This window comes from Mustelus asterias, chromosome 10 (genome assembly GCF_964213995.1).
Source record: "Mustelus asterias chromosome 10, sMusAst1.hap1.1, whole genome shotgun sequence".
Taxonomy (NCBI): Eukaryota; Metazoa; Chordata; class Chondrichthyes; order Carcharhiniformes; family Triakidae; genus Mustelus; species Mustelus asterias.
In genome coordinates, this window is record NC_135810.1 from 50,004,042 (window position 1) to 50,020,340 (window position 16,299).

Genomic DNA, 16,299 nt, shown 5'->3' on the forward strand with positions numbered 1-16,299 from the left:
GAGTAGAACTGCCACTGCTTTACACTTTATAATTTTTTATTTACAGAGATATGTATTACAAACATGCCTTATCCAACACAGTTTGTCTGTCCTTGGGATCAGAAGTGAATCCCCAGTGAATGTGTACACATGCTTACAATTAATTGCAATTAATATGGAATTATAGACCCTGCGCTGGTAGTTTGAAGGGTCAATATAGGGTAATATAGGCTGCTGGAGTGCAGCCATTTGCCTCCTTTTCACCTGTTAGAATATTGCTTCTATCACCCAAGAAGATTAAGTCAGTGTAAGAAGGTAATGGATAAGAATAAATGCCGAAGCAGGTCATTGTCTGATTTTGTCATTAGTAAAAGGTGTAGAATTGCAATTCTCTGATTTATTCGCTAGTCCCCAGACCTACAAAAACAGTACTAAAATACTGTGACTGCTGGAAATCTGAAAGAGAACTTGAAAATGCTCCCAATACTCAGCAACATTTGTGGAAAGTGACACAATTAGCATTTCAAGTCTGATCTTTCATCAGAATGGCCCCTTAACCAAATTGATTTTTGCTTCCTGCATTTGGACAGGTGAATTTTCTAAAGGTCTTCTTGTCCATCTTAGAACTTGTAAAAGCATCAGCCTTTTTTTACTGTTTGCTTCTACAGCCCATTGTTTGAACTAGCTCTGCCTAAGTTCCACAAACATTATCTTGATTTTAAATTTGTACATCCATTACTCAGTGGCACTGAATGTTTTGCCACTGTTTTGTGATTGCATGATACATTTGAGGAGAAATGGACAAGACATTGTTTATACCTCATCTTTTGCAGGGGTTCTTTCCCCTGCACAGAAGGAGGCTTAGAGACTGCATGCTACACCAGTTCATTCTGTTAATAAGAATATTGGCATTAAAACTTGTATACTTCACAGCCCATGTGAAACTTAATAGCATGAGAGATGGGATTTGTGCAAATTCCCTTTCACTGTATTTGAGCTAATTATTTTAGACTTTTATTTGTACTTCAGTATAATTTATTTCCTTAATGAAGCTTCTTTGTTTTCTGTTAGCCTCAACACCCCACCTGGCACAAAAGTGAGATTATTTGGAACTGTTAAAATAAGGAATGGATTTCTATTGTTAAATGATGCCAACATTTTTGTCCTTGGTGGCGAAGTGGATCAACTCATTGAAAAGTGGGAATTGCAAAGGGTGAGAACACATTATTTTCAATTCAAACCACACTACAATACCTCAGTAAGCTTATGAATAATTTTTGCTGAAAAGTTGCGATTAAGCAAGTTCAAATGAAACTATTAATTGTCTAAATTTAATGGATAAAATTGAACATTATTCATGTTTCCTATGTTTTCCGAACAAATCATAATTGCATTTTACAAAAATAATACATTGTTGGATTTGTGTTATGTACTGAGGAAAATAGAAATTGTTTTTGGTGCAAAATCTATAAAGTTCCTTAACCAAAACCGTGCAGCCTGAAATTCTCCTATGAAAATTTGAAATGACTGGCATGGTTCAGTTTAGTGTTGGGCACCTATTGGGACAGTCATTTATTGCAGACAAATGTTTGGCTTAAGGAATAAAAAGCTACCATTTTGAGGCTGTAAGTTGCTCAGTGGGAATCTGATGGGATCCTAGCTTATGCCCGTGTCCCCCTCCACTAGCATCTTCTCAATCTCAACTTTGTAATTAACGGGAGATGTTGACAGAGATGAGCTATTGTTCATATTTGGATGGAAGATTGGAGAATGTTCTTCAGTAACAAATTATTGACAATTACAAGTAACAACCATGTATATTTAGGAATGGGAATTTGACTGACATTCGTTTTGATTAGATCATTTGGTGCAGTTGGGGAGAAGGAGATTAAATGCTGAAGTGGTATATATGTGTTATGAACTCCCTTATGTTTCTCTGGGGAACAAAAAACATTTTGTTGAAACTTTCCATCTAGCACTCATCATGAAAATCGCACAAATACCTTTGTCAGGGGAAAAAAACTTCATACTGTATGAGAAGGGGGTTCTGATTGGTTGGCAAGTGGACTCTGGTAGAGGCATGGCCATGGTTTGCACAAATTGATGGTGACTGACGGTTAATTGCCAAGCATTATTTGAAATTTGAACCATGCAGTTAGACCCTAATCAAGGCATTGCCTTGGAATGAACCAGTGAATGACTAGCACTTAATTTGCTTTGTTGAAACTGGCACAATGTTTACATTCTTCCTGTCTGCAAAGAACAGGGCCCTGTGAATTAATATATGTAGTTTCCAGTGCACTCAAATTCTCCACACTGTGAGCCCAACTGGCAATCTTAAATTGTTTGTTAGCATAATCTTTAGCACACTGAGGATTATTTAGCAGATGTTGTCCAAGTGTGGAATCACATCTAATGCTGGACACTTGCAAACACTGGCCATTGGGTATGGTCTGTACTTTGCCTGATGCAACCAGCAGAAAGGACATGCTACTTGATGGGATGCATCAGTCTGTGGTAAGTATGGCCTCTGTCATCCTGACACTGAAATTTGTATACCACATTATTCATTTGTGCAATAGGCAGAATGTCTTATTGATTGATGGCAGCATCCAGTTAGTGGTGAACGCCACTCATGTTGCTACTGCATAGAAGCAGTGTGAGGCAGCTGGCTTCAGCTGTTGTTCAAATTTCTGAGATACCTTGCCCTTCCATGGTAGTCTGAGGAAGACTGGGTACTTTTTTGAGCCAGATATGACCGCCATAGGTCCGTTTATGCGTGTGTGCGATGTACTGTATAAAATTATCTGATCAAGGTAGCCATTATCCCACACATTGCCTTTGAGATGCCCTATTTCAGCATTAAGTTTGCATGGTGAGAAAATGCTCTGCCACTATTTATGAGATTGATGATCAGGCCAATCTTTGGACCTGTTAGAATCCCAACATGTTTATTAATCGGTAAAGGTAGGTTTGCAGTAGACTGTGGGAGTACATCAAGGAAAGGGAGATAATTTGACTGCTCCATTGCAGATTTACATTTTTAAAACTTATCAACAAATTGGAAATATGCAAGGACTAGGTTAAGTGTTATCCATCGAAGGCATGTTTCTCATGGAACCCAACCAAGCTGTTTGTGTGAGCTGGGTCTCGAGCAGATCCCATGGCAAATCATGTATTTGGGCACACATGGTGTCGTTAAAGCTGAACTTAGCTGCTTGAGTTACTGAATTCATAAACTTGATGAGCTTCATGCAATGGTGGCAGGTCTAGATTGACATGATATAGTGCTGCAGCACAAATCTCTATTGCTTCCATAAGTGGAATTTGGTGAATAGACAAGCAATATCAAATGACCACATGGACACAGCTATCGATATGCAAGTCCTGTATGGTCTTCGCAAATGTGATGGAATCCTTCACCATGTATGTGGAAAAATTTGTTCAAAGCTGTTTGAAACAATTCGCCGATCCATTTAGCCAATTCATGCTGTGCGGAGCTGGTCAGAAATAATATACGGTGTAAAGGCACATCATTTGTGTGTCTTGGGCAGTTCATGTATACGCTGATGCATTGAGCCGTGAGGATGAACTCTGTCATATGTATCACGTGGCATATCATCACTCATTCACAAGTCCAGCAAGCCTTTTTTAAAGTTTACTTTTGAGCAAAGCTGTCCAGTCATTTTGAGTGGCGGATTCAATGGATAGGAATTTGGAATCGTCATTAAGAATGATGTGCATTTTTTTTGATATAGTCATGACTGTGATGGATGAACATTGTTGTCCCAATGTCAGATTTGCTGATGTGCATGTCCAAATTGTTCTTAAGGTTGCATTTCATAGGAAATGTGTCTTCAGTGGAATGACACCTAACATTTGTATATTTCCGATATGTGGATTGTCAGTTTGCTATATTTAAATCCACAGCAGCATGTAATACTTTTCCCGCATGCCTTTAATGGGCTCCATTCTGCGCTCAAATTCATCTTTGAAGTGGAGCAGTCAAATGAACTTCCTTTACTTGACATTCTCGTTGAGAAATCTGTCAGGGGGTTCTCTATCACAGTCCAGTGCAACCCTGTTTTCACTGAGTACACATATTGGGATTCTTACAGTTCCATGTACTAAGAATGGACTTGTCAGAAACCTTGTAAATAGGGCCGGACCCATTTGCTCACCATGCAAGCTTGATGCTGAAATGGGCGCATCAAAGACATCCTGACTACTCCTGAGTCATTTCATACTGTTGATAACGCAAACTCATGAACAGGTCAAAGCTGCCATTTTCAGCCCAGACTACCTTGGATTACCCTAGAATGGCAAGGTATCTCAAACATGTTAAACAGGTGAATCTAGCTATCTCTCAGTGCCACTATACAGTAATAACGCAAGTGGTACTCCCCACTTATAGGATGCTGCTGTCAAGCTGAAAAGATGTTTGCCTCTCTCTCAAATTAGTAATGTAGTATATAAATTGAAATGCCAGGTATGTAGGTTGTACATCCCAAAGCTAATGGTATTTGCTACCAAATAAGCCTGCTGGACTTTAACCTGGTGTTGTTAAAACTCTTACTGTGTTCACCCCAGTCCAACGCCGGCATCTCCACATCATCCCAAAGACAGGCAGATCGTACCAAATAGCATGTCCCTTTTGCTGTTTGCAAAGGGCAAAGTACATACTGTATACAACCAGCCTGTCCTTGCAAAATACAGTGTCCAACATTAGCTGTGATTCTGCGATTGGACAGCATTTGCTAAATAACCCTAATGTGTTTAAAAATTATGCTGACAACCAATTTAAGATAGTCAGTCCAGCTCGCATTCTGGATCATTTATGTGTAGTTGAAGCTCCATGTATTAATGCACTTGGCCCTGTTCTTTGCAGACAGAAAGTACACACATTGCACCTGTTTTAGCTAAACAAGTGATAGCCATTCGCTGGTTCATTCCACAGGGCACTGCCTTGACCAATCAGAGTTAAGCTGTCTACTTTAAATTTCAAACAAAGCTTGGCAGTTAATTGTCACAGTAAGAAGTTTAACAACACCAGGTTAAAGTCCAACAGGTTTATTTGGTAGCAAAAGCCACACAAGCTTTCGGAGCTCTAAGCCCCTTCTTCAGGTGAGTGGGAATTCTGTTCACAAACAGAGCATATAAAGACACAGACTCAATTTACATGAATAATGGTTGGAATGCGAATACTTACAACTAATCAAGTCTTTAAGAAACAAAACAATGTGAATGGAGAGAGCATCAAGACAGGCTAAAAAGATGTGTATTGTCTCCAGATTAGACAGCCAGTGAAACTCTGCAGGTCCACGCAACTGTGGGAGTTACAAATAGTGTGACATGAACCCAATATCCCGGTTGAGGCCGTCCTCGTGTGTGCGGAACTTGGCTATCAGTTTCTGCCCAGCGACTCTGCGCTGTCGTGTGTCGCGAAGGCCGTCTTGGAGAACGCTTACCCGAATATCAGAGGCTGAATGCCCGTGACCGCTGAAGTGCTCCCCAACAGGAAGAGAACAGTCTTGTCAGTCAGTCATCTACTGGTGCATTCTCCAGAGCGATGCCTCTACCAGAGTTGCCTTGCCAATCGATCAGCGCTCTCTCCTCATACAGTTTAAAGTTATTGTTTCCCCTCTTGTTTGTTTTCTTGAGATTGTGCTGATCGGTGCAAAACAAAAAGCTTTGACAAATGTGTTTTTTTTCCAGCAATATTCGAGTTCTGTACGACCAAATGATTATCCTTTATGGTGTTTTAAGTTCAATTTTCTTTTCAGTGGTTGAATATTTTATCACATTTTGCACATTATTTTAGTACAGCTCGTTATCACGGTTACTGAGACTGCCTTTTTTTTTTGTTCAGCTGTCCATTTTCTTGCAAAGTGATTCTTCAATATCTTAATGTAGCCTTTGACTCAGCAAACAATGCCATTGATTCATTAGAGAAAATTGACACTTGTATTTTTTTGTTTTACGTTTCTTGAATGTTAAATATAATCCTTTTTTTAAAAAAAATGAGTGTTCTTGTTTTTTCAGAGTTTGGCAAAATATAATCGAAGTAATATTGGAGCTGAAGGTGGACCTCCCCCTTTTGTCCCTTTTGGGCAGGTATGACAAATTCAGCATGCTTCTGAGTGGATTATATTTTGTGACAGAGAAAGACTTGTATTTATATTGTGCTGTACGTGTTCTTTGAGGATTCCAATGGATTTTTCAGATTTGTACTCACTGGCAGCCAGTTATCCATTGTGAAGTCCTGCAAAGTCAAACAAATTTGCAGTTAATTTGTTTTGGTGATGACAGTTGTGGAGTGAATATTGACCAGGGCACCAGGAGAGTTTGTTCTTCAAATTGTGCCAATTAAATGGGCAGACAGGACCTCAATCTGACATCTCACTGGCAGTGAAATCTTAGCTTATTTTTGTGTTTAAGTCGTGGGACAAAGCTCAAACCAATAATTATTTTAGTGGGGCCCCTGTACTGTCAACTGAGCCAAAGACATTCAGAATTTGTTTCCCCTTTCAACAAATTCAGAAGAGCATATGAAATGGGAGACATGGACCATATGATTCTTCAAGCATATATTCATGGCTGCAAATCCACTTGATTCCTTGAAATATCAAAAATCTACTTTAGTCTTAAATGATGCAGCATTCACAACTCTCTGAGATAGAGAATTCCAGAAATTTCACCTGATCTTAATTGGAATGGTAGCATAGTGGTTATGTTACTGGATCAGTGATGCAGAGACCTAGACTGATGCCTGGTCATCTGATCGCTGCATGTGTTGCTCCTCAGCCCACCCATTTTAACTGTTGCATCAATGGCCTCAACTACTTCATCAGGTCAGAAGTGCTGATGTTCACTGTGCAATGTTGAGCACCATTTGTGACTCCGCATACTGATGCAGTCTGTGTCCATATGCAGCAAGACCTGGACTGCATTCAGGCTTGGGCTGAATAATGGCCAGCAACATTCTTGCCAAACAAGTGCCCAGCAATAGCCATCTCCACCAAGAAAATCCAGCTATCTCCCTTTGACATTCAGTGGCATTAACATCACTAAATCTCCCCCTATCAACATTTCTAGGGGTTACCAGGGACAGAATTGGACCAGTCACAAATACTGTGACTACAAAAATAGGTCAGATACTGAGAATTCTGTGGTGGGTTACTCACCACCTGACTCCCTAAAGCCCCTCCACCATCTACAAAGTACAAGTCAGGAGCGTGATGATGGATCACTCGCCTGGATGAGTGCAACTTCAAGTGAAGAGAAAGAACACTCAGTTGATACATCCACCATGCTGTGTTAACTTTATGTTAAACTACGTTATGACACTTATACACTTCTAATTGATCTATTGCTCCAGAAACATTAAGTTTTACCCTGTTTGGGTGATGCTATATAACCACAGAACTGAAAAAATATATTTTTATTAAGAGCTTCTATCTCACTGAGGAGGCTTCAATCCAATCCACATCCACACTACACTGAAAATCATGTTCACATTTAGACAACTGCGACAAATTCCACCACAGCAGCTGCGACAGTCCACAACCTTCAAAGTAAAACAACCCACAACATTTTACCAAAAAGTCAGATCACTTTTTCTTCTAATATTAATGGATTCTTTAAAAAGACTTATGGATTCCGGATCTGTATCTTTGTCAAAACTAATCCATTCTTGGGCGGCATCCTATCACTGTACTGTGCTTTGTTGAAATTGTCCATTAGGTTTTCAGATGGCTAAATCTGAAATGGAGAGTGGTGAATGAGTCAGCTTAAATTGCTGATATGACTTAAGTCTCAACCTGCACACTTGTACGTTACTTGGGTGAGAAGGTTAAACTTCTGAATGCCTCTTTTACCCTGTATTGTTAGCTGTACGATTCCCTACAACAGTGGTCAGAACCACACATACTTCCCTATTTGCCCATACTTATTTGCTTCGAGCTTTTCATCATCGGTGTCAAGCCTGCTGAGCAGTGTAATTTGAGTAAATCAGCTGGAGTGTCAAAACAACAATGTTTGTCCAAAACCTCCCAGCATTACAGCAAAGGAGGACCAAGAAACTGATTAGAGAAGAATAGAATATGAATGTAAACTAGTAAAAAAACAAAAACTCTTAAAGCTTACATAGGTATGTAAGAGTGAAATGGTTGCCTAAATAAATGTGGGTCCATCACAGGCAGAGTCGGGAGAATTTATAATGGTTAATAGAGAAATGGCAGAGAAGCTAAATGATTACCTGTATCTGTCTTCACTGAGGAAGATGCTATAAATCTCCCAGAATTATAGGTCCAAGGGACTAGGGAGAATGAAGAATGCTGTTAATGAGAAGATTGTTTTGGAGAAATTAATGGGACTAATAGTTGGTAAGTCCCTGAGACATGATATTTTAAATCTGAGAGCAGTGGTGTGCAGTCTGCGGCCCGGGGGCCACATGTCACCCATCTGAGTACTGAGTGCGGCATGAGATGTGGAGTGAGACATTTTGTTGACCATTGCCCACGTGCAGAGTTGCCACATTCTGCTGATTTCCATCCACATTTTTTTCCTTCCAGTATGACTGAAATGATATGCACGTAAAGCAAGGAAGGGCAAGTGAAATGAGGTGCATGCTGATTGCACACCACATTGACTGGGAGAGCTGTGTAAATATTTATTTTGTTTCTACCAATTGAAATTGATAGTTCTATTAATATACAAGTGAATAAGCATTTTCTATAACTCATTCTGGGACATTTGGCATGTAATAAGTGTACTTAATCTTATTCATGGGGTCATGGTTAGTGAAAAATGCCTGATTTCAATCTTGCGGCCCACTGATGCAAAGGAGGGCCTACGTTACTCATCACTGTCCTAGTGTTGAAGAGGTAGCTAAGGAGATAACAGATGCGTTAGTGATCATCTGCTAAAATTCAGTAGATTCCAGAATGGTCCCTGCAGATTGGAAGGTAGCAAATGTCTCACTATTTGAGAGGAGAGGGAGAGAGAAACTATAAACCAGGTAGTAATAGTCAGCATTAGGGAAAATGCTGGAATCTGTTGTAAAGGACGTAATAAATGATAATTTGGGCACAGTCAACATGGATTTTTGAATGGGAAATCATGTTTGATGAACCTGTTGGAGTTTTTGAGGATGTTATTAACATAATTGATGAAGGTGCTGTCATGAACTTGGGTTTTCAGAAGGCTTTTGATAGTAGATTGATTAGCTAAGGTAAAGCACATGGGACATGAGGCAATATATTGGCATGGATTAAGACTTGGTTAATGGGCAGAAACAGCTGTAGAAATAAACAGATCATTCTCACATTGGCAAGCTGTGAACAGTGGGGTACTGCAAGGATCAATACTTGGGCATCAGCTGTTCACAATATATATGAATGATTTGGATGTGAGACCCAAACGTAATATTTCAAGGTTTGCGGATGACAAAGCTAGGTAGGAATGTGTGTTGCGAGGAAGATGCTAAGGGGATTTGGACAGACTTAGTGGGTGGGCAAGAACATGGGAGATTAAATGTAATGTGGAAAAATGAGAGGTTATCTGCTTCGGTCAGAGGAACGGATGTGCAGAGGTTAGAAAGTATACATGTACAAAGGGACCTGGGTGTCCTCGTCAATAAGGCACTGAAAGCTAACACGCAAGTACAGCAAGTAATTAGGAAGACTGAGTATGTTACTTTATTGCAGAAGATTTGAGTACAGGAGTGGTGAAGTCTTGCTTCAATAGTATAGAATTGTGGAACTGTGGTGGAACAATAGTATAGGACTGCACCTGAGTGACACTGTGCAGTTTTCATTCCTGTATCTGAGAAAGGATATTATTGCCCTAGGCATGCAATGAAGGTTCACCAGATCTGTTCCCAGGATGGCAGGGCTGTTTTATCAAGAGAGATTGGAGAAACTTCGCTTAACCTACAAAATACTTAAGAGCGATAAACAGGTCAGATTCGGGTCAGATGTTTCATCGACTGTGGAGTCTAGAACTCAGGAACTAAATTTCAAAATAAGGGACAAACCACTTGAGACTGAGATGAGAAGAAATTATTTTACTTGAGAGATGTGAATCATTGGAATTCTCTACTCCTGAGTGCTGTGGAAGTTCAGCTTATTGAGCATGTTTAAAGCAGAGATGGACAGACTTCTAAATACCAGTGACATAAAGGGATTATGGGGATCGTGTGGGGGGAGAAAAGCATTGAAATGAACGATGAGCAATCGTATTGAATGGTGGAATAGGCTCGATTTGGCTGCACCTCCTCCTAAAAGAGCTACCCAGCTCGTCCCATTTTCCAGCCCTTTAAAGTATGTATCCAGCTCTCCTTTGAAATCTCCTGTGGATCTGCCTGCACCAATCTCCTAGGCAGCACATTCCAAATCCCAACAACCCTTGAGTAAAGGTTTCATCCCATTCCTCGTTCCCTTGATGACCGTCTTCAAGCTGTGACCCCATGTCACTGAGAGAACAACTTGTGGAAACGGAATATCCTTCTTTACCCTGTCAAAATTGTTCATAATTATGAACACCTCACTAAGATAACCTCTTAATCTTAAGATAAAAGCAAAATACTACAGATGCTGGAATCTGAAACAAAAAGAGAAAATGCTGGAAAATCTCACCAGGTCCGACAGCATCTGTGGAGAGAGAATAGAGCCAACGTTTCGAGTCTGGATGACCCTCATCAGCTGTGAGATTTTCCAGCATCTTCTGTTTTTGTCATCTCTTAATCTTCGCTGCTCCAAGGAGAATAAGCTAATTTTCTCTAATCTTTCCCTGTTTCTAAAATTCCTCATTCGTGGTATCATTCTGGTAAATTTCCTTTGCACTCTCTCTAGGGCTTTAACATCCTTCCTTAAATGTGCCCAGAATTGAACACCGTATTCCAGATATGGTCTGACCAATGGTTTGTCGAGGTGTAGCATAACTTCCTAGCTTTTATACTGATTGCCTCTATTTATAAACTGCAGGATCCTATAAGCCTCCTGAACAATTGTTTCAAATTGCCTGACCACCCTCTGAGAACTGTGCACTTGAACCCCGAGATCCCTCTGCTCCTGTACTCCCCTCAAAGTTGCACCATTCTACCAAAATGCATTACCTCACATTTTGCTGCATTGAAATTCATCTGCCGGATGTCTGCCGGTTTGGGCAACTTGTCAATGTCCCTCTGAAGTCGTTCAGCGTCATCCTCACAATTCACTATTCTCCCAAGCTTGGTACCATCTGCAAATTTGGTGATTTTGCCCTCAAAACCCATCTCTAAATTGTTTATCAAAATCAGAAAAAGCAAGGGCCCCACACTGATCCATAGAAAACACCACCTTCAGCTTGTCTCCAATTTGAGAAATGTCCATCTATACCTACCCCTCTGTTTCCTATCTCTTAGCCAACTTCTAATCCATGCTGCCAAGCACCCAGCAATCCCAAATATTTCTAATTTACTAACCAACGTGCCATGTGGCACCATATCAAATGCTTATGAAAATCCAAATATGCAACAGCTATGGCACTACCTACTTCAGTGGTTCCCAAAGGGTGCGGCGCGCCACACTGGTGCGGCGAGAGAGGTTGGCAAGTGTGGCGGGAAGATTCAAGGACAATCAAAGAAACATTTAATAATGGATAGATGTTTTTATGTAGCTGCATTGTTTTATACTTTCTGGATGCCCCATGATCATATTATAAAGTAGTTGTGTTCTATGTTATGAATCAAGCACTGCTAGGAGTTGTTTTTTTTTGTTTTTGAATGTATTTCTTATCAATAAAAGATTCGGTGTGGCGTGAGCAAATTTTTATTCCGAAAGTGCAGCCCAGTGAAAAAAGTTTTGGAACCACTGCCCTACTCTCATCCACTGCCTGTCTAGTTCTTGCCATATTTTTCCAATTTATTTTCCTTTGCTACATAGAGTGCTTTTAACAAAACTGTTCACTTGATTCTTTTTTTCCTTTAACAAATTTATTTTCAGTAACAGAAATAGTTCTGGCAGGAAAGAAAGTTGCTGCACCTTATTTGTATTAATTGCAAATAACTTGATTTTTTTCCAGAAATGTTTAACTCGTGACCAAGTTGATAGCAGAGACCTTGATAAAAGGAAAACACTACAGGTTGCCAGCACAAATAAAACTGGGGGTGATGATGAATTTGAAAAGCAAAGGACTGCTGCTATTGCAGAAATCAGCAAGAACAAGGAGGTAAAGTATCAAGTTCTTGAAGAATGAATATTTTCTGCAGTTGATTAAGTGATGAAATAAAGTATTCCAAAATTGCGATTGAAAGGAGCTGCGGAATCAGGCAGTTTTGAGATGTTTGAATATATTTTGGGAGGCTAGACATTTCCTTGGAGAGTTGTGCTTTTGTTATGAGCTCACAGCTTACTTCAGAGTATCAGTTGGAACTTTAGTTGCTGAGTTGTCTTCTGTTGCACTTGTTTTTGTTCCTTCCAGTTGACTGCAGCCCAGATCAACAAGTCCTTCCTCTTCATTTTGACTCAACCCACAAATAATGTTAACAATTCCAGCATCTTACCATAGCCCTTTCAGATTTCTCTTTTGATGTGCTAACTTTGCCTTGCTCCCAGTCCTGACTTTGCTACCTGCTAGGCTAATTTCATCCAAATATTCCTCAGATACTGGTTGTCTGCTCAGATTGGTCTATTAATGGTTTTATTTTTGGCAAAAGGAAATGTTTCAAAGTCTACCTCCAAGCCTCCGTGAAGGTCTGCTTTGTTGGCATCAACACATGGGAGTCAGATGCCCAGGTATGACCATAATGGTGATACGTCATCAAAAATGGTGCTCGACCTTCTAATCAATAAGAACAACCACTGAGTGAAAATATCGCGAGAGACAGAAAGAGAAGGCAGTTTCTTGGAGACAACATTCTGCTACCACTTCTACGAAACAACAAGCAGTCTTTACTGTTGGAGAACCTAGAGGGGTTCCTAAGCCATTTGCAATTCACAGCCAACAGTGACATTTCATTTAAATCCAGCCATTCACAAGGAACAAGCGATTGCGGATTTATTTAGATATTTTGTTCCCCTAACTTTATTGCAATGTTGAAACAGCAGCCATACTACTGTTAATAGGAGGATCACAAGTGATTACAGGGAATGAGCATGATTTTGGGCAGGTTGAGATCCTGCAGCTGTAGATGACTTTGGGTGAATTGGAATGGAATAGGAATAAGTCTAGATGGACTAAATTTTAAGATTCTGTGATCTGGGCTTTTTTTTGGATTATGTCATGGACAAATGTGGACTGTAATAAAACTGTTTCCTGGGAAAACAGTCTCCATATTTTAAAATCACAATTTGCAGTGTCAGCGTTACTATTCTAGCCACACCCACCTGCCTTTCATATCCCTTTGAGAAATAGGAGTAATGCTTTTCTGCCCTTCAGAGCTTCAGAAACAGAACTCCGAGTACCTGTGTTATAGATTACTCGGAGTTCCGAGTCTCACTCACTACATGCATGTGATGGTCTGGAGCTATTGGTAGTTATGGCACAGACTCCAACTTTTTATTCATTATATGGCTAACTAGGAATCTCTCCTGCATTTTACCTTTGTTCCTTCCACCAGCAACACCCCCACCCTCCAGCCCTGTTGACATGTCTCGGAAGAATTTGCAGATTGGTAATCATGAATACACTTTTCTTGGCCATCAAGCCCTGGGTTGGGACTCAAACCCAAAGCTTCTGACTCAGAGGCAGGGTGCTACCCGATACACCACAAGAGCACCCTCAAAACTTGTGTGCATGGCCAAATGTATTGATACCTGCATGGATGGCCAAATGCTTTATTTCCAACAGGGAAACTGAGTGTAGCTTTCTCGTAATTTGCTTTATTGGAATGCAGTATACAAAGGTTTATTTATTTCTCTAACCAGTAGGTAAACAAATTTTATTCAGTTTTGTACCCGAAGTAAAAATGCAACTTATTTACCAGCATCCCAAAAAACCTGTTCAGTAATTCGATTAAAACTTCTTTCCAAATGTTCCTGTAATTCTGTGCAACTCTACAAACCAACACACCTTGTTGCTCCCAGCATGCATTCAGACTCGCTATTAGCTGTGCCACAGGAGACCTGCTAGTGTAAACCCACTATCCCACATGTTGCCATCTAGAAAGATGGTATAAGCCTCGAAACGCCTCTAAGAAAGATAGCCATGGATTCAATTCCCACTCTGGCGATTTGTTCTGAGGGTGGGCTGACATTTCAGTGTGGGATTGAGGGAATGCTATACTGCCAGAGCTGTCAACCTTTGGACGATATGTTAAATCAAGGCTCGTTCTGATGAGGTGAATGTAAACGTTTCCATGTCACTATTTGATCTCAACCCTGAAAGCTTTCTCTATGTCCTGGCCAAAGTTTATCCTTCAAGACAGATTATCTGGTCATGATTCTCAAAGCTATCTGTGGGACTTTATAAAATTGGCTAACATATTTGCCTTTCTCTCGACTACAATTGGATCTTGTATAACCCTTTTCATACCAAATGTCCTTAGATACTTCCAAGAGGTGTGTGGGAGTGGGGGAAGGAATAGACACCTGTCTGATGGAGATTTATAAACATGAACAAAAACTTGTTCAGAGATGGGTTTTATTAGCACAAGGTGTTCAAGTGACAGAAGCATTTGTGGATGAGTTTCCACCAGGTGGAGCCGATGCAACTGAAGCCTAAGTTGCCAATGATGGGTCAAAAGGGAGATGTTTGTGTAAGATATTGCAGTGAGAAGAACTGCAAGTTTATTTTTCAGGGTAGGTGCTGTTAGCGCTGGAGGAGTTGATCCAGATGGGGAGCAGGGTTGTGTGTAGACAATAGGAATTCCAATGTGAGGATTAGAATAGTGACTGGACTGAAAAGAAAAGTACCTCCAAGGCTTTGGGACTTTGAAGCTGTGAGACTGTCAAGATGTTAAATAAATGCAAATTTATTCTTTCTTAGGATGTAGTAAAATGAGCAAGTATTATTAGAATGATATTCTGGTCGTGCTTTATTTTAACACTTTAAGTAACTAGACATGAAATGCAATTTATTTTTTCAAACACAGCATGTTATAATCTGAAATGCAAAACCCGAATGGAAGCAATCATAACTTTCATAAGCAAATTGAATACATGCATGAAAAGAAAGCATTTAAAGATCTGTGGGGCAAGCCTACGGAATTAGAACTAATTGGGTAGCTTGTTCGAGGAGCTGGCACAGCCACTATATGCTGAATAGTGGCCTCCGGTATCATTCTATTATCCTATAGGACAGATGGTGTGAAATTGGTTACTTGCTAAAATGTTGGTCAACTTTTTAACAGTGTAAAGAATATGGAAGGCAGTGTATTTGCAATTCACTATTTAAGGGTAGATGTATTATTTCTGTGTACTGAATACTTCCACACATACCAAACAGAAAATTAGTAAACGGTCACAATGATTTTAAAAACAGCTCAACCAAACTAAAAGCTTCATGACATGTGGAAATGAGAAGTTATTCTGCAAGTGCAGTAGAACGTGGATTTATCCTAAAAATAGTAATACTTGTTTGGAAGAAACCAAGATCTATGGTGCAGTTTTCCAGAAGTAATGTATTTAGAAATTACTGGCAAGAGATTCGAGGCCCTGAGATTTATTGGTAGTGGGATTTGTCCTGCAGAAAGTTTGGCACTTGGTGTGCACCATCAAAATCTATTTATATATTTAACTGAGAGAAATTTACAGTATTATTGATGGTTTCATGAATGTCAGCTAAGATTTGTAGCTGTGTTTAATCATTTGTGGTTGTGAAGAAATGTTTGTGCTTTACTGCATCGGTTATAAAGTATATGAATATGTACTGTATGTAACATGGGTTACTGCAGGTCAAATTTTTAAATACATACTTTTCAGGTCCTGGTGTCTGCAATTAAATGAGTACGGTCAAAATATATTAAGTTTTTATATCATGAATACCTTTTCTTGAAACCAAGGCAAAGATATTTGGTGGAGGAAGCAATGTCCGGAGCAATTTGAATTCAAGTGGCACAGGCAACAGGAACAGGGATGCGTTCCAGAAGACCCGAGAGGAGAAGTGTATAAGGGCAGATGGGAAACCTGAAGGAGTGTATCGAGAATTGGTAAGCTTTTAGTTTTTATACCATTATGCATTTACTTTATCTTGTGATTAGGTTGGCTCTTCACTTTCTTTTGGACCAGTCCTTCGCATTTTGCTATGTATTCACGATGGCAACACATCCTGCCATCTGAATCCTGAAGGCCTTCAGCATACTTGGAAATTTTTTGATCAGTATTTTATCACCCAATTATA

At 39.9% G+C, this 16,299-nt stretch overlaps 1 protein-coding gene across 5 annotated transcripts in view; it reads left to right on the plus strand.

Annotated features, from left to right (window-relative positions):
• tdrd3 (tudor domain containing 3) overlaps positions 1 to 16,299 on the plus strand; it is a 109,218-nt gene that overhangs the window by 34,229 nt on the left and 58,690 nt on the right. For all 5 annotated transcript variants that reach the window (XR_013498867.1, XM_078221696.1, XM_078221697.1 and 2 more), the window contains exons 5-8: positions 1,051 to 1,192; positions 6,022 to 6,093; positions 12,043 to 12,189; positions 15,962 to 16,108. Coding sequence is in view for 4 of the 5 variants with exons in the window: in XM_078221696.1 (XP_078077822.1) it covers positions 1,051 to 1,192; positions 6,022 to 6,093; positions 12,043 to 12,189; positions 15,962 to 16,108 (508 nt within the window). In the remaining variant the exon portion in view is untranslated. The remainder of the gene's footprint in view (positions 1 to 1,050; positions 1,193 to 6,021; positions 6,094 to 12,042; positions 12,190 to 15,961; positions 16,109 to 16,299) is intronic.